This window comes from Cryptomeria japonica, chromosome 3 (assembly GCF_030272615.1).
Source record: "Cryptomeria japonica chromosome 3, Sugi_1.0, whole genome shotgun sequence".
NCBI classification, from domain to species: Eukaryota; Viridiplantae; Streptophyta; class Pinopsida; order Cupressales; family Cupressaceae; genus Cryptomeria; species Cryptomeria japonica.
The window spans coordinates 175,596,711-175,619,692 of NC_081407.1; the positions used below are offsets into that span (position 1 = coordinate 175,596,711).

General features: G+C 36.0%; 1 protein-coding gene across 1 annotated transcript; it reads left to right on the plus strand.

Annotated features, from left to right (window-relative positions):
* The first annotated feature begins 20,810 nt into the window (after positions 1-20,810).
* Positions 20,811-22,669, plus strand: LOC131029233 (pentatricopeptide repeat-containing protein At4g37170). Its single transcript, XM_057959654.2, has one exon. It carries the CDS (start codon positions 20,970-20,972, stop codon positions 22,038-22,040), a length of 1,071 nt encoding a protein of 356 aa, XP_057815637.2. The 5' UTR covers positions 20,811-20,969; the 3' UTR covers positions 22,041-22,669.
* Positions 22,670-22,982: the final 313 nt, after the last annotated feature.

Consider the following 22,982-nt stretch of genomic DNA (forward strand, 5'->3'; position numbering starts at 1 on the left):
GCCTAGCAGTAATCTTAGCAGCCACTAAACTGAGGCACTATTTGTTAACACACAAGGTGCAACTCATTGAAAAGATTGATCCACTCAAGTATTTACTTAACAAAGAAGCATTGACAGGCCGCTTGGCCAAATGGGTGATGATTCTAAGTGAATTTGACATTGAGTACGTGGACCGTAAATCTATCAAAGGTCAAGTTATTGCAGATCAGTTGGTCGATGCACCACTCATAGGCGAACATCCTCTCATTTCCAATTTTCTAGATGAAGAGATATTCATGATCACAATAGCACAACCATGGAACCTATATTTTGATGGTTCATACACTAGGCACGGCTTGGGGGTAGGCATTTTGTTTATCACACCTCAAGGTGATAGCATCCCGAAGTCTTACAGGCTCACATTTCCATGCACCAACAACATCGCAGAGTATGAGGCCTTGATCACGGGACTCAGGCTAGCCGTACAATGGAAATTACAAGAACTACAAGTATATGGTGACTCACAACTGGTCATTCGACAAGCAATTGATGAATATCAGACAAAGGATGATAAACTCATGCCATATAAGCAAATGGTGGACACTCTAAAGACATCATTTACTACTATCACTTTTGAGCAGATACCAAGAGATCAGAATCGAGCCGCTGATGCTATGGCTACCATTGCATCTCTCCTAGATCTTCCACAAAATTCAACATGCTATGAGTTCTTGGTTGAACAGCTTTGGATTCCCGCTTATGATATCCCCGAATCCAAAATGATATGTCGCCTTGTCGGTTCTGAATCCCCATGGTATGGTGAGTTCTACACCTATCTCCACGATCACACCCTTCCTCCCAACCAATTGAATAACCAATGTAAAACCTTCATTCACCAAACTGCTCGATATACCATTATTGCCGAAACCCTATACCGACGCGGTCTTGATGGTACTCTCCTTCGATGTCTGGAACAAGGTGAGATAACAAAGGCTTTGGAAGAAGTCCATGAAGGAATTTGCGAGACTCACTCAAGTGGTCCGTCACTAGCCAAGAAACTCCTGCGCAATGGATACTATTGGCCATCTATGGAAAAGGATTCCTACTACTTTGTCAGAAAATGCAAGAAATGTCAAGTTCACAGCGACCTGATACATGCACCAGCCCAGGAACTGCAACCAATCATGACACCATGGCCTTTTTGTCAATGGGGTCTTGACCTTGTGGGTAAGATTCACCCATCTTCATCTAACGACCATAAATTCATTATTACCGCCACCGAATATTTCACAAAGTGGATCGAAGTTGTTCCACTTACCCAAGTCATCAGCAAGCAGATCGCCTCATTCATCCTCAACTACATCATCTGTCGGTATGGTGTACCCATGTCCATCATCACAGATAATGGTCTTCCTTTCAAAAATCAGGATGTCCACAAACTTTGTGAGAAATTTCATATCCAACACCACTTTTCCACTCCCTACTACCCACAAGGCAATGGTCAGGCCAAAGCATCCAATAAAAACATATTGAGGATCCTAAAGAAGACAGTCAATGATGCCGACTGTGATTGGCATGTTCAATTGAATCCAGCACTATGGGCATATCGAACTAGCATTCGAACCCCTATAGGTGCAACTCCTTATTCATTAGTCTATGGTGCAGAAGCTATCTTACCTATTGAGGTCGAGATACCATCATTACGGGTTTCCTTGCACAATCTCATCGATGATGAAGCATACAAAGTATCCCGTCTTCAGGACTTAGAGTTACTAGATGAGAAGCGAAAAGCTACATACAATCACCTCAAAGCCTATCAGCAGGGCATGAGTAGAAGCTACAATCACCGAGTTAGATCTCGTACATTTGAGGTAGGTGATCTTGTTCTTCGAGAGAATCCTCGCAACCAACCAAACAAAGAACATCAAGGCAAGTTTGAATCAAACTGGCTGGCCCATATATTGTCACTGTTGTATTCAGGTCCGGGGCATATCAGTTGGCTACATCAAAAGGAGAACCGCTTGCAGATCCAATCAACAGCATGCACCTCAAACGGTTTTATATTTAAGCTGTACAGAGCATCATGCTCCCCTGCATACCAGAAAATACCAAAAACATTCAGAAAAATGTCCTGAAGAAATACAAAAACATTCAAAAAGTAAAGAAAAATCATGCATCCAAACGGTGAACAACCACTCCAGTGGCACCTTGGGTAAGTGCGATGGTGAAAACCTGGCAAACAGGCGCCACTCGTAAAGACAATGGCTCCAGTATCTTTCAAGCTTGTTGTGATCACTTCATACATACATCCATCCATCCATCAACCATGGCTTGTTATAAATCTACAAATCCAAGAAAGTACTGCATGCATCCTACATCTCGCTTTTTTATAGTCATGTCTAAAAACTGGGGGCAATGCCTTTAACCTATTGATGGAAGTGGATTCTACATTGTCTTGTGATTCATTAAAGTTCTTCATTTAAAACTATCTCACAAAATCCAAAAAACATTCAAAACAATTCAAAATCCAAAAACATTCAAAACAATCACCAAAATATCAAAAACATTGGAAATCAAATCAACAAAATCCAAAAACATCAGAAAACATCAAAAATCAATAAAAAACATGGCAACACATTGTACATAATCATCCGCGCAGATACCAAACAAACATTGTGATATACTCCACAAATTGACCAACACAAATCGACATCAACAATCAAACTGTCTTCAACAAGGATGCATACTTCCTTACCAAAACAAAGACAAGATGACATTTTCTTTGACAAGAAAATTTTATTTACGCTATCAAATACTTAGTTGATTTATGGGCTAGTTATTTATATCAGGTTCCTATAGCATTGTTTGTGTATCTTCGGTGCATTATTCTGATGAAGTTCTGGGGCATGTACTAATGGTGTCTACGTGGGAAGTTCACCAAGCTACGTGATCTTATGCCAAATGCAGTCATAGATCATTACGGCTTGTTGACTACAACGTATACCTCGACCATATGAGCATGAACCATTACCAAGGATCCTTATTCTTTATTCTTTATGTATATACTGTTTGTTTGCAGGTACATTGCTCTTCCTTTGGTTCCTCCTACCTCATCCAATTTGGATAAAGGTTTTTATCTCTTAGTATGGTATGCACTTGTCTCAGGATATGATCAGCCTAAGATCAAGGAGGACGATCCAATTCATGCATGAACGGAGATAATCCTCATCTATTCCGCAAGCAATACTCTGGTTGACTTGATCCATTATATCAAGTTGCTTGTATTAACTTGCTATATCAAATCCATGTAAGAAATACTCTGGTCATCTTGAATCTTTATGTCAAGTTGCTTGTATTTTCTTACAACATTTTAAAGCTCAATGATGAAAAATAAAGCACCATGGATCGTCATTCCATCTCATCTGCATATATTGCATTTCGTTGCATTCCACCCATCCATACATTCATAATAGCTGCATATCATGCATACATAGTCATAATAATGCATACTCTATTTTACTCATCTTCTTCCATAGGACTCGGTCCTAGTCCTCCATATCTTCTATCTAACATCGAATCCCCCCTCACCCTCCCTATCTTGATCATCAACATCATCCTAATCCCTTCATCGCTTCCCATCCTCACTCATCCACAAAATTAAGCTAGTTACTCTATCTACATAGATACATCGACTCCCACACACCTAGACTATCAACAGATACTCTGATCAAGTATCTTTGGGTCTCAACAGGTAATCGATCATGGTAATCCTAGACTACATCAGGCATTTATCATAATGACCTAGTCTCAACGGGGTTGCCATGATTCCCCACAACCATCCATCACACGCACACACTATCAATTGATCAACCAATCAAACACAATCCAACGAACAATTACATCAATTGTCTATATCTCAACTTGTATTTTGCTTAATATACCTTGACTTCATCAGGCAATTACATCAATTGTCTATATCTCAACTTGTATTTTGCTTAATATACCTTGACTTCATCAGGCAATTACATCAATTGTCTAAGTCACATCAAGTCACTTTGATTCACTTACTCAGACTTTATCATGTCCAAGTGACCAACTGACATCAACTGTCACGCTTTGACTTGACCGGGGCAATTAAACTGATTGCACCAGATTGTCCAACCAATTTTGATCAATTGTATAGCATCAATCCAAACCTCACACTACATCTGCTATGTATCTCTTGCATGACCTCAGGGTACTCGCTGGCTTGTTGTTTCTTCATATTCACTCCATTTTCTCCCATTCTTTCATCATTAGTTCTAATTTCTTCTATTCTACCTCCCCTCCACTTCTTGTTCTTTTTTGAGAGATCGCCCGATTTTTTGAAATTTTTTGGCCCATCTCTCGAGGGGGCATACCACCCATTAAATTTACATTTTATGGGGCATTTCTTCACACCTATTTTTCTTTCTTTGAAACGACACAATAAACTGCACCGTCTCAAAGAGGGGCAAATGTAGTCACATAAATCTATCCACTTAATTAAATGAATATTTAGTATTTATTTGATTATTTAACCATCAATCAATAATTAATTAAATTAATATATTTAATTAATTCATCTTAACCCTCTTCTCCTATTAATTAAATAAATTATTCAATTTATTTGATTTAATTCACTTAACCAAATTCAAACCATTAATTAAATAAATAAATCATATTTATTTAATTAAATCTTCTCTCACATTTAAATAAATTAATATTTATTTAAATTCCCCCAAAATCTCATCTCTCACATTTAAATAAATAAATAATTTATTTAATTCACCTTTATCCTTCACCCACTTGTATTTTCCTACAAATGCAAGTTGCACAACTATTTAAATAAATTATTTATTTAAATCACCTTTATCCTCCACCCACTTGCATTTTCCTACAAATGCAAGTTGCACAACTATTTTAAATAAATTATTTATTTAAAATCCTATTTATCCTCACCCACTTGAAACCTTTAATGGTTTCCCTTAAAGTCTTCAAACTTAATGGCTTCCCTTAAAGTCTTCTTAAGACTTTAATGGTTTCCCTTAAAGTCTTCAAACTTAATGGCTTCCTTCTAGAGTCTTCTCAAACCTTTAATGGTTTCCCTTAAATTCTTCAAGCATTTAATGCTTTATCTTCCTTTTTCTCATTTAAATAAATTAATATTTATTTGAATATTTACCCAAATGCAAATTACACCATTTAATTGAAATAAATGATTTTATTTTAATTGAAAATACCAAAATTTCTCCCACTTGCATTTTCCTACAAAATCCACTTGCATGCCTAAACCCCTTCTAGATTCTTCTAAACCCTTCCTAATTAACCTAATCCATCCCCTAAATATTGTCACATTCCTAAGCAAATTGGAGTCACTTCTCAAAGCCCTCAAAGTCTTTGAAAAGCAATTAATGCTTTGTGTGTTCAACAAATTAACCTCTAAAGTCTTCCAAACCACTTATGGCTCTTACATGACCATTAATGGTTATCACCACTTGCACCCATGGTTAAGGACTTTGACCCCTAACTTAACCCTTCATTTCCCCATTTCTTCTATAAATAGAACCCTTCTCCTCAAGCAAAGGAGGAAGCATTAGAGTATTGTTGTTATACTGGCATTAGCATAGAGCTTTCTCATAGCATCACTATCTACACTTGCATAGCATTTGCTTATCATATTCAACCATCTTGAATCTCCATATGGCATCCATGGCTAGTGCTAAAAGCTGAGAGCTACACTCATTTGGGACTTGGAGAGGAGAGGAACAAGGGAGGAGCAACTATGAGCATCTTGATTAGCTATTTTATTCTATGTTTATATGCTTTCTATTTCATGCTTAATATCTCTCTTGATATGCCTGTTTAGGATAATCTTTTGTTGCTAACACTAATGTTTGTTTCTTGTGCTCTTGTGTGTGTTGCCATCAAACAGATTTTCTAATCCTTTTTGTAAAGCATCATTCTCAAAACACACAATTCAATCATTTTCCATTCTAAAAGAGGGGTTAGCTTTTCATTTCTACCTCATTATCAATTCATTTATTATTCAATCTCTCTCCCTATAGATTGGATCTAGTGAATTTCCCCCCCTCTTTTAAATGTAATGTGCGTGAGGTGATTGAAGGGAAATCTACAGTGAAAATTTCATCTCTCCTTAGAGGGAAGAAAATCTTTCCTCTTGATGTCTCCATCATTCACTTTTCCCCACATTACACTTTGGTGAACTTGATATCTTGCATGCTTTATTTTGAAAAATCATTGCATATTTTTCATTTACAAGTTTAATTTTTCCGCAAACTTAGTGGTTAATTCATTCAAAACCCTAGTTTTTAAAATTGAAATTGAACTTGTGTTTTGTAAAAAATTGCTTGTTGTTGTCTTAGATCTGAAAATTGATTTGTTTGTCAAATTCAGTTTGCAAATCAAATTCACAAAATTAAGAGCTTCATTATCAAAACCCTAATTTTCAAAAATCATCTTCAAACTGTGCAAAAACTAAATTTTCATTTAATTTTCAAATTTGTGACTATTTTTGGACTTATCATCTTTCCTAAAATTCAAATTTTCAATTTCCCTCCTTTTTCAAAATTCAAATTTTCAAAAATTAAGTGGTTACATCCTATAACCCTAATTTTCAAATTTAATTGGATTTTGTGTCAATTTCAATCAATCAACTTCAGTTTACTAAACATTTTTCAAGGTGTCCTTATCCATTAGGTTTGCCTTTTTTAAAATTTGGAATTCAATTCCTCATTGTTTTCAAAACCCTACTAGGGTCCTATTTTCACATTCAAACCTTAATTTTGTCTATCAACAGATCATTAAATCCACCAATTTTGGGGGGGATAGCTTTAAAATCATCGAAACTAAAATTTTCGAAAAAATTGGGAGGACCGTGTGCACTTTCAACACAGTCCTGGGCTTTTTTCCCAAAATTTTGGAAGACTATTATGATTGTGTTTAATAGCTTAAATCCATAAAATTGGCTGATTTTGTCAATTTTTTATCCCTTTGAAATAAAAAATACCTTCAAAATTCAACATTTCAAATTTCAAGAATTTTTTTAAAATTAAGTGGTTAATTATAATCTGCCCTGATTTTAAAAATTCTAATTTTATCAATTTTAAAATTAAGTGGTATCCCATTGACCCTAATTTTATAATTCCAATTTCTTTTCATTTATCATAAAATTATTTTTGGAAATTGTGTCATTTTCTTCTTTTGAAACAAAGTTTGAATTGTTTAATCATTATTTCTTCAAATTTTGCATTATTCAATTTTGTAAACTTTGTTCCTATAATTCAAATTTTCAAATTTTCCCTCTAGTGCATGAGTTTTACCACTATTAGCCCCACTTATACTATCCCCGTTAGACGAAGCATTATAATTAAGGCTTCCCAAGGTTTAATTACCGAGGAGATTGAGCATAATTTGGGTGACTTCTTTAATGAGGATAATACTAATTCTTCCCATCCTAATCATGTCCCTATCTATCCAATTGATGAATCCCATGATGATGAAGAATCTTTGACTAGAGTTTCCATAGATCAACTTTCAAAATTGGACAGTCAATTTTATAACTTTCAATAATGGATGTCCCAAGAATACCCTAATAGTGAAGTTCTTCCATTAATTGAAGGACTTAAATGCATGATTCAAAGTGATAATAATGAAATTGATATGTTGTGTGGCATTGCTCATATTGTTGATTTCAATGTCATGCCTATAAAGAGTTGTGCCAAAACCCTAGGTTATTCACAGCCTTCAACATAAGTCAATCCTTCTATTCCTTTGCCTACTCCTATGACTAGTGTTCCTACTTTTACATCAAACATCATGGCTACTTCAACTCAAAATGTCATCCCTACAACCATTAGTCATGGGGGCAATCCCTCTTCCTCATTTAATCCTCCATTTTTACCTATGTCTTCAATAAGCATTCCTATTATCCCTCAGCCAATCAATGTGCCACAAGGGGGTAATTCATTCAAAAAAAGTATTCCTCCTTTAAGTGTCCTTTTTCCTATTCAATCATCACCTATGCCTACTTATCATAATGTCCCATCACCTTATTCTCAATCAATGCCTTCTTTCAATAACATCACACCACCTTCTCAATCAAAAATGTCTAACATCAATTCTTCTACTGAAGTGACCATTAACAATCTTTCTCAAACCATGTCTTCCTTACAACAACAAATTGCTTCCATGAGTCAATCCAAGTTTAGTATGCCCACATTTGATGTTTTGAGACCACTTTCCCTTGATATTGTTAAATTTGTCCCACCTAAGCATATTGAGGTCCCTCAATTGGAACTCTATAATGGATAAGGTGATCCTCTAAGGCATGTCAAAACAATTCAAACCTTGTGTACTGATTTTGCTTATGATCAAAGATTGCTTGCAAAATTGTTTACAAGAACACTAAGAGATAAGGCTTTACAGTGGTATTTCTCTTTTCCTTCTTATTCTATCACTTATTTTCAACAATTATCCAATGCTTTCATTCAACAATTTCAAAACAACATTGGTCCTAAAATCACTTTGACTGATTGAATGCATTGTAAACAAGGTGTTAAAGAAAAAGTGACTGATTTCATTGGTAGATATAAGCATTTGTGTGCTCAAATTTCTTTTCTTGTACCTGATGATGATATTCAAAGAATTTTCATTTCTACGTTACAAAAAGATATTAGGGAAAAGCTTCTTTTGTCTGAGTTTACTTCCTTTCCGCGGTTGTGCGCAACACTCCACAATTATCAACTGGTTGTGAGTCAAATGGAGCAATCTACTCCTATGGCTCTGAGTGATAAGGGGAAGAGTGTTCAACAACCATTTGTGAAGTTCAAACCAACAAAAGGCTTCATCAAGTTCAATGACACAATCAACAACAACAATGTGAATGCTACAACAAGTGTGCCTCTTATTTCTAAATTCTTTAAAACAGAAAGACAATTTACTCCTTTGAATGAATCTTTATATAGTATTATGTCTCAGTTATTACAAAGAAATGCTATCAAAATTCCTCCTATAAAACCATTTGATCCTTCTAAGCTTGCATCCCCTTATTTTGACAACAATTCCTTTTGTCAATTTCATCGTCAGCCTCGTCATGATAATAAGAAATGTTTTGCATTGAAAAGTAAGATTCAAGATTTGATTGATAATAATACTATATCTATGGCAGGTGTGAATGACAAGGGAAGCAAATCAGTAGCTCCTCTTAATCAAAATCTTAAGATTTTTACTCATCCTTTGCCTTCTTATACCTCTAACATGATTGAGAGTGAACATACCTCTTTCTCTCCTTCTGATCTTACTACCATAGCTCCGAATTTGGTGAATATGGTAGAGACACAAGAGACGCCTAAGGATCCTTGTATTATATTTGACCCTAGTGAGACCATTAGAGCACTTGATGGCCCTCTATACATAGTTGCAAAGGTTAAGGGCATACCTTGCCGCGGTGCCCTCGTTGATCCCTCTTGCATGGTTAATGTCATCACTGAGGAGTATCTTTTCACTTTACATTTGCATAAACTAATCTATGATGATACTAATGTGGTTGTGAATTTATTTGATGGATTCTCTTGTCCTACCATTGGTTCTATTCCTCTTCCTGTTGAAGTTCATACTAAATATATGGATATCAAGTTTGTTGTCATTCCTTCTTCCGAGCAATTTTGTGTGAAGTTGGGCTACCCTTGGCTATCTTCCATGAAGGCTATTGCTTCTTCAATTCATAAGTGTTTAAAATTTCCTCACAATGGAGAAATCATAACTATTAACCATAGCTTATTTTGACCATCTGAAAGAAGCCCAGGTGTTCCTATTGATTTCTTTTGGCCTGAGCAATTTCAATCTCTTCCATCAAGGAGTGATGCTATTTTCCAATCTTATCAAAAATGGAAGAAAGATGTGATTTTATCCTTGATTCAACCTAGATCTCTAGCAATTGACATTCCTATCATTCTTGAACATGAGACTCTTCCCTTGAAGGATAGAACTAATCTTCCTCCTAAGGAAGATCCTCTACCTATTCCTATGGATGTGACTATGCCTTCTCCTAAGAAGAAAAACAATATTCCTCCTAAGGTTAGACTTGTACCTCCTCCTCATGATGGACCTGGTCTCCTTCATACACCTAATATTCCTCCTTTATACGGTGCAGTTCCACCTCCTTTCTCTTATAGAGAGAACAGACATGCCTCTCCTCTTGTCCAACCTAAAAGACCTCAACCTAAACCTTCAACTATCAAAAAGGAGAATATTCCTCTATCAAAAAATGTTCCTCCTTCTTCCCAACCTTCCGCTAAGACTCACCAAAATTGTTGTGCGAGAGAACACCAACGAATACGTCATGTTCGTTCTCATGAAGTCGTTCCTCAAAATATTCAATCTCCTAGAACTCCACCAGTTGACATGATTCCCTTTTCTCCTAAGCAATATGTTCAACCTAAATCTCCAAATCATAAATTGCAAAAAACATGTGATGGTTTTACTTCTATTCATGTGTGTGCTCCTCTTTCTATAAATCTTGATGAAGAAATAGGTGAAAATGTTATTCATGATGGCAATACAACTCCTAATGCTTCTGATAGTGACTATGAATAGGTTGATGCAGACAAACATCTATCTGCAGAATTTTCAAAAGCTAGCTCCTAGAAAAAAACAAAGTGACTTACCACATGAGCATAGTCCTTGTTTGGATCTTGTGATAGCTCCATCCATTGTGCTTGATGTTGCTCCTCTGGCGTGTTGCCCGCCTTCCTGAAATAGTGATCAGCAAGATCGGGAGGTGGATGTCGTGCTAGATTAGAAATACTAGCACCATAGATCTTCTCCCTTTCTAATCTATCGCTCTTTTGTGATTATTCTTCTATGTGTATCCATGTTCTTCTATTTTTCCCTTTAATGTCTACTTGAGGACGATGCAAAACATTGAGCTCTCTTTTGGTCTCTTTCATGTTGACTCAAAAGACATCTTCAATTCCCTTTCTTCCAAGGTAGTTTCCTTCCTTTGGGGAATGACGACTATTCTATGCACATATATACATATGATACACATGAGTTATCATACAACATACTAACCTCGAGGAAAGTGAAACTACCTTGTGTTTTGTGTTCATTATCCTTGGGTTTATTCCTCGATTGGGGGCTAAATCCTTGCAATAATGTGCTCCCTCTCTCTCTCTTTCTCTTGGGTGTATCCTACCTTAAATCAATCGCTCCTGATAAGGCGTGTGTGATTGCTTTAATGTGGGGGGCATACACTGCGCTCATATTTTCCTTCTTGATACTTAAAGTTACTTAGTGAATTGGGCTTTGCTTTGTAATTTTTGGTATCCTTTCTTTTCATGACTCATAGTGAGGGGAACCTTGCTACTTGTATTCATGGTTCTTCCCTTCTCGATCTTCCCTTTTACTTTGTCAATCGAAGTTGTAAGATCCTAAGTCCACTAGGGGCTTGGTGTATCTTGCCTCCTTGACGTGGTAGAAGTCTTTCAATCTTATTTCCTTGTACTTTACCGATAGTATTGGCATATGCTTATACTCCCACTAAAGTGGGGGATAAATGTATTGTCATAAAATTGTGACCCTTACAATTTTAGACCACATTAGGGTCTTCACATCGGCGAATTGAATCCCCAAGCCTGATCAGAGAGCCGAGACTTGCTCAATCCCCGAAATTGTAATTTTTTCGCACTCTGCACTGCCTAAACTTGATTCTTGTCCTAATTTAAGGGCAAGATAGGGGCATGGCGCCCCTATCCCTACCCTATCTTGGGGCCCCTTCTTTCTAACTATGCATTTAACTTTGCACTTAGAGCGGAAAAACTTCCCATGTGTTGGCCTATGATGAAAAATCAGCCTATTAACCCTAATTGATGAATATATAAGTTGCATTTGCCCTCCTATTTGCATAAGGTGAAAATTGGCATAAGTTTGAATACATGAGATCTCGCATTCAAGCATTCAAGGGCATTCAAGCATTGAGCATTCTCAAGTCTCCCTTCAAGGCTAGGTGTTGCATTCAAGTCAAGGATTCAACCATTGAAGAGGAGATCCCCTTCAACATTCAATTCCATACAAGAAAATCTACCTACATTTCTATCTTTCATTTACACTTACTTGCAAGTACTTTCTTTCATCATTTGGTTAATTCCAAAACTGGGGTTTGACTTGAAGGAAACCCCCCAATCCCAACCCCTTTTCCTCTCTTTTATGTGTGTAGGTTGCAGGTGCACAGTTGTATTTGCAGATTTGGACTCCATTTACAGAGGCAGAAAAATCATTTTCGTTTCACGGATTTTTTGGAGGACCGTGTGCACTTTCAACATGGTCCCAGTAACATTTCCTCAAATTCACAGGACAGCTTCATCTCGACATATTATAACCAGATCCAAGTGCACAGCTTTATCACACGCTTCTATTTCAAGTTATAATCAGTTCTTTGCTACTTTTACACTTGGTCTCAAAATACATAATTCAATCATTTTTCATTCTAAAAGAGGGGTTATCTTTTCATTTCTACCTCATTATCAATTCATTTAGTATTCAATCTCTCTCCCTAGAGATTGGATCTAGTGATTTTTCCCCCCACTTTTAAATGTAATGTTCATGAGGTGATTGAAGGGAAATCCGCAATGAAACTTTCATCTCTCCTTGGAGGGAAGAAAAGCTTTCCTCTTGATCTCTCCCTCATTCACTTTTCCCCACATTACAATAACTTAATGGGCTAAGATATACCCTACAAGATGAATTGAGTCTTACTAGCCCTAGGACGATGGAAGAATGTTATCAATTAGCCATGAAGGAAAAAGAGAAACTAAAAGGAAGATGAGAAACAAAGCCAAGGAAGGGGAAGGACTTTAAGAGGAAGAGAAGCATTTGCTGGTAGAGGACAGTCTCAAAGGTCTCAAGGAGAGGCAAGCAATTCTCAAGAACAAACAGCAGATTCAAGGGGTGGCTTTGGAGGAAGAAGATCAAATTTTAGAGGCAAATTTGGCCATAGAGGGGGATCAAGTGGCTTCACTGGAAAATGCTAAAAATGTAACAAAATTGCCAATCACCAAGCTTGGGAGTGTCCTAAGAAGCAGCCTACCACTTTTTTTAGGAGTGAGAGAAGGAATCAAGTTGCACAAGTTAGAGATGTTGAAAGTGTAAATTCTTCACCCCAAATGGAAGAACCAGAAGTTGAAGAGTCTTTGTTGATGAGGATAACATTCATCAAAGTGCCTGTGGAGCCACCCCAAAGAAAGACACTATTAAGGACCACTTGCAAATGTCAAGGTAATTTCTACCAAGATGTCATTGATTTAGGTAGTATGGATAATTTAGTGGTTGTTGAAATGGTTAAAAAGTTAAAATTAAAGAGGTTACCATATGTTGCACCTTATAAGGTTTCGTGGGTAAACAAAGGGCAGCAAGTGTTGGTTAATGAGAAATGTTGGGTTGAGTTCCAAATAGGGAAGTATAAGGAGAATTTCTTGTGTGACATTATTCCAATGGATGTTGTTAGACCATGGAAATTTGATAGAAATGCTAGGCATGATGGTAGGAAGAATAATTATGTTATAGAGAAAGATGGAGTCTCTTATACTCTATGTTACCATTGAAGGATGAACACAAAGCTCAATAAGTAGTATCAAGTGTGATGTTGTTAAGTGAAAAGGAGTTCAAATTAAAACCATAGAAGAGGGAGAAACAAGCTATGCAATCATCACAATGCCTAGGAATGTTATGACAGTAAACAAGAAGGATGAGTTGCCTTTGGAGATTCAAGACTTGCTCAAGGAGTATGTTGATATAGTGGTAGAAGAGATTCCCAAATTTTTGTCTCCAATAAGGGATATTAGCCATCACATTTACGTCATACTAGGGGCTAGTTTGCCTAATAATTGCCTAATAAGGCAGCCTATAAAATGTCACCATAGCAAAATGAAGATATTAGAAAACAAGCGCAAGAGTTGCTTGACAAGGGGCTAAACAGAGAAAACCTTAGTCCATGTGCGGTTCCAATTGTCCTAGAACCCAAGAAAGGGGGAGATTTGGAGGGATATAAACAAGATCACAATCATGTATATATTCCCAATTCCAAGTAGTGAAAACTTAAAGAAACCCCCTCTCAAATAAATGTATAAAATTTTGGTGAATATTTAGTTTTTTTTTTTTTAAATAATAATTTTTATTGGCGAATCTTTCCTTTTTTAATAAAAAATATTAATTTTGTACAACTCGAGTTGGCCTAATGGTGGAGAACTTGTGATCTTGAAAGAGAGGTCACAAGTTCAAATCTCACAAGGGGGTAGGGTATGTACACCTTATCAGCTTCGACCCATTACCAATATATATATATATATATATATATATATATATATATATATATATATATATATATATATATATATATATATATATATATATATATATATATATATATATATATATATATATATATATATATATATATATATATATATATATATATATATATATATATATATATATATATATTATTGGCAAAAAAATTTATAGAAAATATTGGTGAATATTGGAATAAATATGAGGATGCATTAATTACTATTCCAAATCCTTTCATTTAAAAAATATTGTTTTATAAAAAAGTAGAGGCCTGAAGGTGGAAATCATTAATGAGTTTAAGGGGTAGATTCTACTTTATTTAGTTTCCACCATTAATTTAAAATAATCTAATATCCCTCTTTGTATTTTGTGAGATAAAATGTACCAACAATTTATAACACTCATGGGGCCAAAAATTGCTTTTAGATCATTGATTTTCATTGAGGTCAACAATTCAAATGAAATTTCAACGTCCACCAGCATTACAACTTGTAGGTACAATTTACCTCATGGAATACAATGAAGGTTACTAGATTATATTTCAAATTAATGGTGGCAACTAAAGATTGTTGATATAACCCTAAAGTAACTAATAATTATGATATATTACTGGCAAATTAATTTAATATTTCTACAATAAATTATAAATTGTTGGAAAATATGATCCAATCATGTATCGAATATTGTGGCGAATCTTTGAGTTAAAAAAAATTAATAAAATAAATTTTCTAGCGATTTAAATGACACTAAAATAAAATTTTGTAAAAATGTGGCAGTTCAAGTAACCTTAAAAGTTGAACTTATTAGCCAAATTTTGACTCCCAAATTTCAAAAAATAGCCAATTGGCAAATATTAGCCACTAAAAATTTCAGTGATTCCAAGGATAGAAGATTTGATGTATTATCTCAATGGGCAAGCTATTTTTCTAAGATAGACCTTAAGAGTAGGTATTGAATCAAATCAAGATCAAACAAGGAGATGAATGGAAGACAACCTGTAAAACAAATGAAGGACTCTATGAATGTTTTTTAATGCCTTTTGGCCTATCCAATGCACCTAGCACTTTCATGAGGCTCATGAATGAAGCCCTCAAGCCTTTTATTGGTAAGTTTGTAGTGGTCTATCTTGATGGCATTCTAATTTTTAGTTCTAGTAAAGAAGACCACCTACATCATTTGGATTTGGGTTAAATGAGGAGAAACTAATGATTAATCTGAAAAATGTGTGAGTTCATGAAGATAGAGTTGCTATATCTTGGATTTGTGGTAACAAGGGGTACATTGAAAATGGATCCTAGAAAAGTTAAAGCAATCTTGAATTGGCCTAAACCCAGATCAGTTGTAGAGGTAAGGAGTTTCCATGGATTGACAAGTTTTAATAGGAAATTCATTAAGAGTTCCAGTCATGTTTGTATGCCCATAATAGACACCATATAAAGGGAGATAGGAAAAGATAGTTTGTTTGGACTGAGGAGGTTGAAAAGATCTTTTAGTATTTGAAGAAAAGAGTAGCAGAGTGGCCCATATTAGCTTTACCAAACTTTAAAAAGGTGTTTATCATTGAGTGTGATGCTAGTGGCTATGTTATAGGGGCAGTGTTAAGTCAAGATAATAGGTCTATTGCTTTCTTTAGTGAAAAACTAAATGATACTAAAAATAAATACTCCTCCTATGATCTAGAAATGTATACTATGGATTAATCTTTGAAGAAATAGAGACATTACCTTCTTCCCAAGGAGTTTGTGGTATATATTGTTAACCATGATCTTCAATTCCTAAATAGTCAAGAGAAACTTAGTCATAGGCATGTCAAGTGGGTGGAATGCTTACAAAGTTTCACTTTCACTATCAAACATAAGAAGGGCTAGCCAAATAAAGTGGCTAATGCCTTAAGTGGGAGGGATTTAATGGTGCAGGAGATCTAATTGCAAAGTGTAGGAGTTAAAGCATTAAAAGGTATGTATGTTGATGATGAAGACTTCAAAGTAATATATGACTTTTGCAAGAAGCCTCATAGCAGCCCCAATGATAAATGGTTTGATTTTCTGATTCAAGATGATTTGTTGTTCAAAGGGGCACAACTCTATGTACTTAAGTGTTCAATGAGAGACAATCTAATCAAGGAAAAGCATTGTGGAAGCTTCGCATGTCCTTTTGGCCTTGATAAGACCTTGGAGCAGCTAAGGGGACACTATTTTTGGCCTAGGATGCAATCTAATGTAAGAAAATTTGTGGAGAAGTGTAGCATTTATCAGAGGGGAAAAGGATATAGCACAAATGCAGGTTTGTATCAGCCTCTTCCCATTTCACATAGGCCTTGGGAATCCATTAGCATGGATTTTGTAATGTGCTTACCAAGAACATCTAAAGTTTATGATTCAATTTATGTTGTGGTTAACCGGTTCTCCAAGATAGCTCATTTCATCCCTTGCAAGATGCCTCCTAAATTGCAGGTTTGGTCTTCAAAGAGGTTGTTATGATTCATGTTTTTTCCTTTGAGTATGGTTTTAGATAGGGATAGTAAGTTTATTGGGCACTTTTGGAGGACTTTATGGAAGAAACTTGGCACCAATATTAGTTTTAGTTCTACCTAAGATCCTCAAACGGATGGGCAAAGTGAGGTGGTTAATAGAATCTTAGGAAACCTCTTAAGATGCCTAACCAAAGAACATTCTACTCGATGGAATCTTGTTTTGCCTCAAGTGGAGTTTGCCTACAATGACTCGGTGAATATGAGTGTCAAAAGAGTCATTTTCAAATTGTTTATGGAATGCAGCCTAGAGGGGTCTTTGAATTGAGAGATATCAGTGGAATGGAGAGCTAAAGTGATGAGGAGGAGAAATTTGTTGTTGCCATGCAGGAAATCCATCAATAGGTAAAGAAACATCTCCAACATAGTGTGGATAAGTACAAGTAAAGGGAAGATGAAAAGAGAAGAGAAGTTGATTTCAAGGTTGGGAATTTGGTTTTAGCCCATCTCAAGAAAAAGAGATTCCCCAAGGGTCAATACTCCAAGTTGCAGATGAAAAATATTGGGCCTTGCAAGATTGTGCACAAGTTTGGAGCCAGTGCATATGAGATTGAGTTACTCAAGGGAGTTGGCATCTCTCTTATCTTCAATGTATCTGATTTATACCCTTACAAAGGGGATGTTATTGCAGGTGATGGATCAATTTCACAATCACTCTCGGATGTTGAATGGTTCACAAACCTTCCACCCAGCAAACCTATGGAATTAGAATGCATCCTTGGCACTAAGGAGCTCAAGAAGACTTGGGGGCAGCAATACCTTCAATACTTGGTCAAGTGGAAAGAGCTTCCATTGAAGATGCCACTTGGATGATAGAGGTTGATATCCTCAAGCATGGCCATACTATTTCAAACCTTCATTCAAGTGGAACTTGAATTCTTTCTCTCTCCTAGGGAGTATGATGCAGGGGCATCTTTGATGCATGTTTTTGTCATATGGCAAAATTTTGGGTTTTATGTTGTTTGGGTTTTTTTTGGTCAAATAAGGTCATTTAAGACCATTTTGGGTCATTTTAAAGACCATTTTAGTATGTTTGGGTGTTTAAAAGGTCCATGTTGTAAAATTGCCAAAAAGTTGCAAAATTTTGTCAACACAATGTTGTCAAAAGTTGTCATGTTGTGCAAAAGAGGTTACAAGGTGGTTAGGAAGTTCAAAATGATGAGATAGTATGTAAATGAGATAAAAATAAATTTAAAAAAAACATGAGCAAAGGGGTTGGAAGGAGATTTTGAATGAAAGAAACTTGATTTTGGAACATTTTTTTACCTTGTTTTCTTGTGTAAGAAGACTATATTTTGTTTGGTATAGATTGGTATGGGTTTGAAACTTATATGGGTGGAAATATAATTTTATTGCAGATGTTTTTCATTCTTACTAATCCTAAAGAAAAGATTGTTTGATTGGTCTAATAAGTCAATCTTTCTAATAGCCCTGTTCAGAAACTAGGGTTTGCAGTGACAAAGAAAAATCCATAAATCAACCTTCCACCATTGGAAAATGTTAATTTTTTTGGAATGGTCTCTTTTGATAAGGTCCTCAATGCTTCCAAGGGGCAAGGTGTAAATGTTTCATTTTTCAGGTGAAAATAAGTGACGGTATGTCACATTTGTTGTGTAAAAGTCAAAAAGACTAAGGGACAGTCATAGTTTCATCAAATAAATGTTTGTTTGAACTTGATAAAGGGGAGAATCAATAACAAAAACCCTTGATAGTATCATGTAGGTATTGATAAGTTTAAAATGCATGAGATCGTCAAGATGATGAAGATGTTTGCATTAGGATATCCAGGGTAGTCATAATCTTAAGATTAACCAAAGGGTTTGTGTTTGAATCAATGTTTTGTTTGCACTATTGGAATGGAAGGAATGTTTTAGGATTCTTCTTATGTAGTCTAAGTGGCCTATACAACCAATTTTGAGTAAGTTGGGGCAAGATGTCAACAAATGTGTCCCTATTAGGCCTAGTGGCTAAGTGCCTAGGGTGTGTGTTTAGAAAGCTTTGGTTGGAGTCAATGATATCTTGGTGAATCTTTATTTTATGTTAGTTTTTAGTCCTTCGTCTACATCGCTACACATAAGAAAAATTTCATTTTTATCATATGTCATCTCCATCATATTGAATTATTTGTACATGCTCCAAGTTGCAATAAGCAATGAATCAACAATCCATCACATAATAAAGATCTTTCCACAATATTAAATTAGAATTATAACTATTGATAATAAAAAAGGAATAATTTTTAATATTTAAGAGTATCTAGATCACCTTGTTAGTAGGTTTGAAACCTCGATCGACCACATGATAAATCCCCTTAAGAGAGAGAGAGGTGACAACACCTCGATGTCTATCATCACATAGTTTCTTGAAAAAAGAATTGGCTAGCCAAATAATATAAAGAGAAACAAAAATAAATAAAAATAAAATTGACCTTCTACAAGCAAAGAATGTATCCAAGACTAAATTTTTTGATAAATATCTCTTACTACATATTTCTTGGGTAGGTTTGTGAGACCTTAAACATTCTACAAGATAAAATTTGTTAATAAGAATCAAAAGGCATACCATCACTATCTAACTCTTCAAGAGATGAATAATGATTTTGTAAGAATTCTTCTAAATTAAAAAACTTTGCAATTGAATGTTGGGAATTGGCATCCTCCTTTTTTCTATAATTCACTCTCCCTCCTTTGACCACCCTAGTGAAGTATGAGATCGATGTAGACTCCTTAGGGAAGGGAGAGAATGAAGATTTCACGCTAGCTATGATTCCATAAAATTAACGACAACTAAAATGTTTAGGAGAATTATAGCTGGTGGAAGGCTCACCATTAGAGGAAGTGACATATTTCCCCTTCTAAAAAGGGTTTGAAGACACCCTTGGTTGTACTTGAGCAATTAGGTGGTCGGGTTTGGGAGGGGTTTTGGATTTAGAGCCACAAGTATTTACACCTCTAGTTTTATGATTCCCAACCATAATCCACGTTTCTTAAATTTTAAAAGAGAAGCCTCAATAGGCTACGAGAAGGGCTTATTACCAGGAATGACAAGAGAATAGTCTTTAATCTTATCCTTAGAAGATTGATATAGCAGAAATAAGTAATGGATAAATTAAGATAAAACACTCAATGGGTGTGAAGTAGACATCCAATCTAAATATCTATAGACTCTTTCAAATCTTTAGAAAGGTCTATCCCAACACACACACGCATTTTTATAGATAAGCTTAATAAAATTGATCAAGTTCACCACAAATGACTTTGCCAAGATAAGCAACAATAGTAGCAAAAAAGTTTCAATAAGACAAATGCAACCTTAGAAACTCAAGCCAAATAGGCACATAAAGCATCTTTTCATCTGTGATGACAAAGTTGCATGTCCACAATTGAAAAACCAAGAGAGACACATAAGCATACTGTGATTCGTGTTTAAGGATAGCCTTTGCATGACTAGCCTCAATAAAAAGAAAAAAAAATGATAAGTTTTTTAACAACATCAAGCTTAACCCCATGAAGACCCAATGCTTGTTAACCCATTCACGAAGCATACTTTCAAGAAGAATTCTCCCAAAAAAATATCCGCTAAAAAAAAAAATTCTAACCATTTACATACATTATCAAATTTAAGAATGGATAACACTCCATTCACCAAAAGAAAATTTGAATATAAACTTTTGAAGATGCTTGTCAAATCTTCGACGCCAATAGAAATTGCTAAATTAGTACATTTGAAATCATATAAAAAACTACCCAAAATTGAAAAGAGTAAAAACATCTTTGTCCCAAATGGACAATGTGAAATAAAGATAACGATAGACTTTGGAAACCTACCTAATAGGACACTCAACATTACCCTCCTTCCACATATATATAAACCTAAGATAAGATAAGCGTTCAACCAAAAACATTGAAAAATAAATTAAAAAATAGTCGATTAATTGCGTGCATGATCTTACTACGATGGATGGGCTTATCCTTTGTATCAATGTGCTACTGGATGAACCCGCACGGAACCCCTTTCCTTCACATGGTAATACCCCAGAAAAACTTTCCCAGCATTGGCACTCAGATGCATATAGATGGCATTGGCATTTGTGGTGTTGCCCCCCAACTATGGCTCCCACAGATTCTTCAGTCGTCACACAAACGATTCCTTCCCTGCTGATGGTTTCCGTAGGCGTTCAAGTACCACTGCATCTCAAACACAAAAACTCAGGTTAATACAAGTGGGCTACAGCCCAAACAACATGAATCAACACATCAAAACTTTATGCAGTGAGCAGCGGCTGGAGGAAGCGGTTTCAATTTTGCAGACAATGGAGCAGCAAGACATTCCAGTTGAGTCGAGCTCGTATGCTCGTCTGTTACAGACCTGTGCGGACCTTCAAGCCCTGGAACAAGGTAAACAAATTCACACCTACATTGTCTTAAATGGTCTGACTGAAAATGTTTATTTGGGTAGCAAGCTCTTAAACATGTACGTCATGTGCGGCAGTCTGGTGGAGGCCAGGCTGCTCTTTGATCAAATTCCAAAACGCACTCGTTTCTTCTGGAACATGATGACTAGAGCCTATTCTATGAGTGGCCTTTATAACGAGGCTCTTCTACTGTATGACAAAATGCTATTGGCTAATGTGCAACCTAATCGTTTCACTTACCCCTTTGTTCTCAAAGCCTGCGCTTACACCAAGTCTATTGATTTGGGTAGGGAGATCCACGAATATGCAGTCGATGTTGGGTTAGATTCAGATGTCTTTGTGGGGAGTGCCCTTGTTGATATGTATGTTAAATGTGGTTTTCTTGAGGATGCACGCGATGTGTTTGACAAAATGCCTGAACCCAATGTTGCCGCATGGAATGCTATAATTACAGGATATGCTCAGAGTGGATATGGAGAAGAGGCCTTGAGTCTCCTCCGGGAAATGCAAATGATGCCGGAGAAACCCGACTTGGACACCATCGTCAGTGCTCTGTCGGCATGTGCTACTTTGCAACAGGGAAAAGAGATTCATGGTTTTATTATAAAAAGCGGATATGATTCTCAAGACACAGTTGTTACTTCGCTTGCTTCCATGTATTGTAAATGCGGGAGTGTTGGGGATACCCCTCTAAAATTAGACGAAAGGCCACCACGAAATGTAACTGCATAGAAGGCAACGAGTTCAGCTTATGTGCGGAATGAGAGGTTTGATGAAGCTTTGATAATGTTGCATCAGAATGAAGCTGGCATGTCTGAAAGCCAATACAATCACCCGGATAAGCATTCATTCAGCATGTAGCACTTCAAGAGCTATGCCGCGTGGCTCAAAATTTAGTGGGTGAGATGATTTTCTGCAGAATGCCATTGTAGCATTGTAGACGAAATATGGGAGTTTAGAGAATTCATAACTAGTGTTTGACAGAATGGAAAAAAAAGGGTTTACTTTCACTTTATGCAATGATTGCAAGTTATGTCCAGACTGAGAGTTTTGCTGAAGCTTTGAAACTCTACCATGGATTGCAATTAACTGCATCAAACTTGATGATGTAGCTTCTAGTAGTCTTCTGCGACAGCAAGGTTTTAAGCCAGACTAAATCGTATTCGTTGAATATTCTGTGTATGAATCGATGCAACCCATTGTAGATAAAGTTTTCCACTATCTTGATTTACGAGCAGAGTATCACATACTGCAATGCAGTGAGTACTCTGTGTCATGTATGGTAGGCATTCTTTTCCGTTCTAGACATCTAAAGTAGCATATTACTTAATCAAATAGATGGCATTAAAATCTGATACTGCTATACACGGAACCTTGCTTAGAATCTGCAGAAGACACACAAATACAAAGCTCGGAGAATTTGCTGCATAATTCCTTTTTGTGTCAGAAACTCACATCTTTGCTGAAGCTAGCAATTAGGATGGCGTAGCAGGGCTAGGAAAAAAAATATGATCAGGAAATTCACAAAAGAGGCCAGGATGTAGCTGAATTGAGGTCAATAATAAGCTTCCGACCTTCAATATAAAAAATTATTGCAATCTGAAAATATATACCCAAATCACACACAAGAGATGGATGAGTGTTCCATGAGAACACCCCTAACTTCCACCCTTG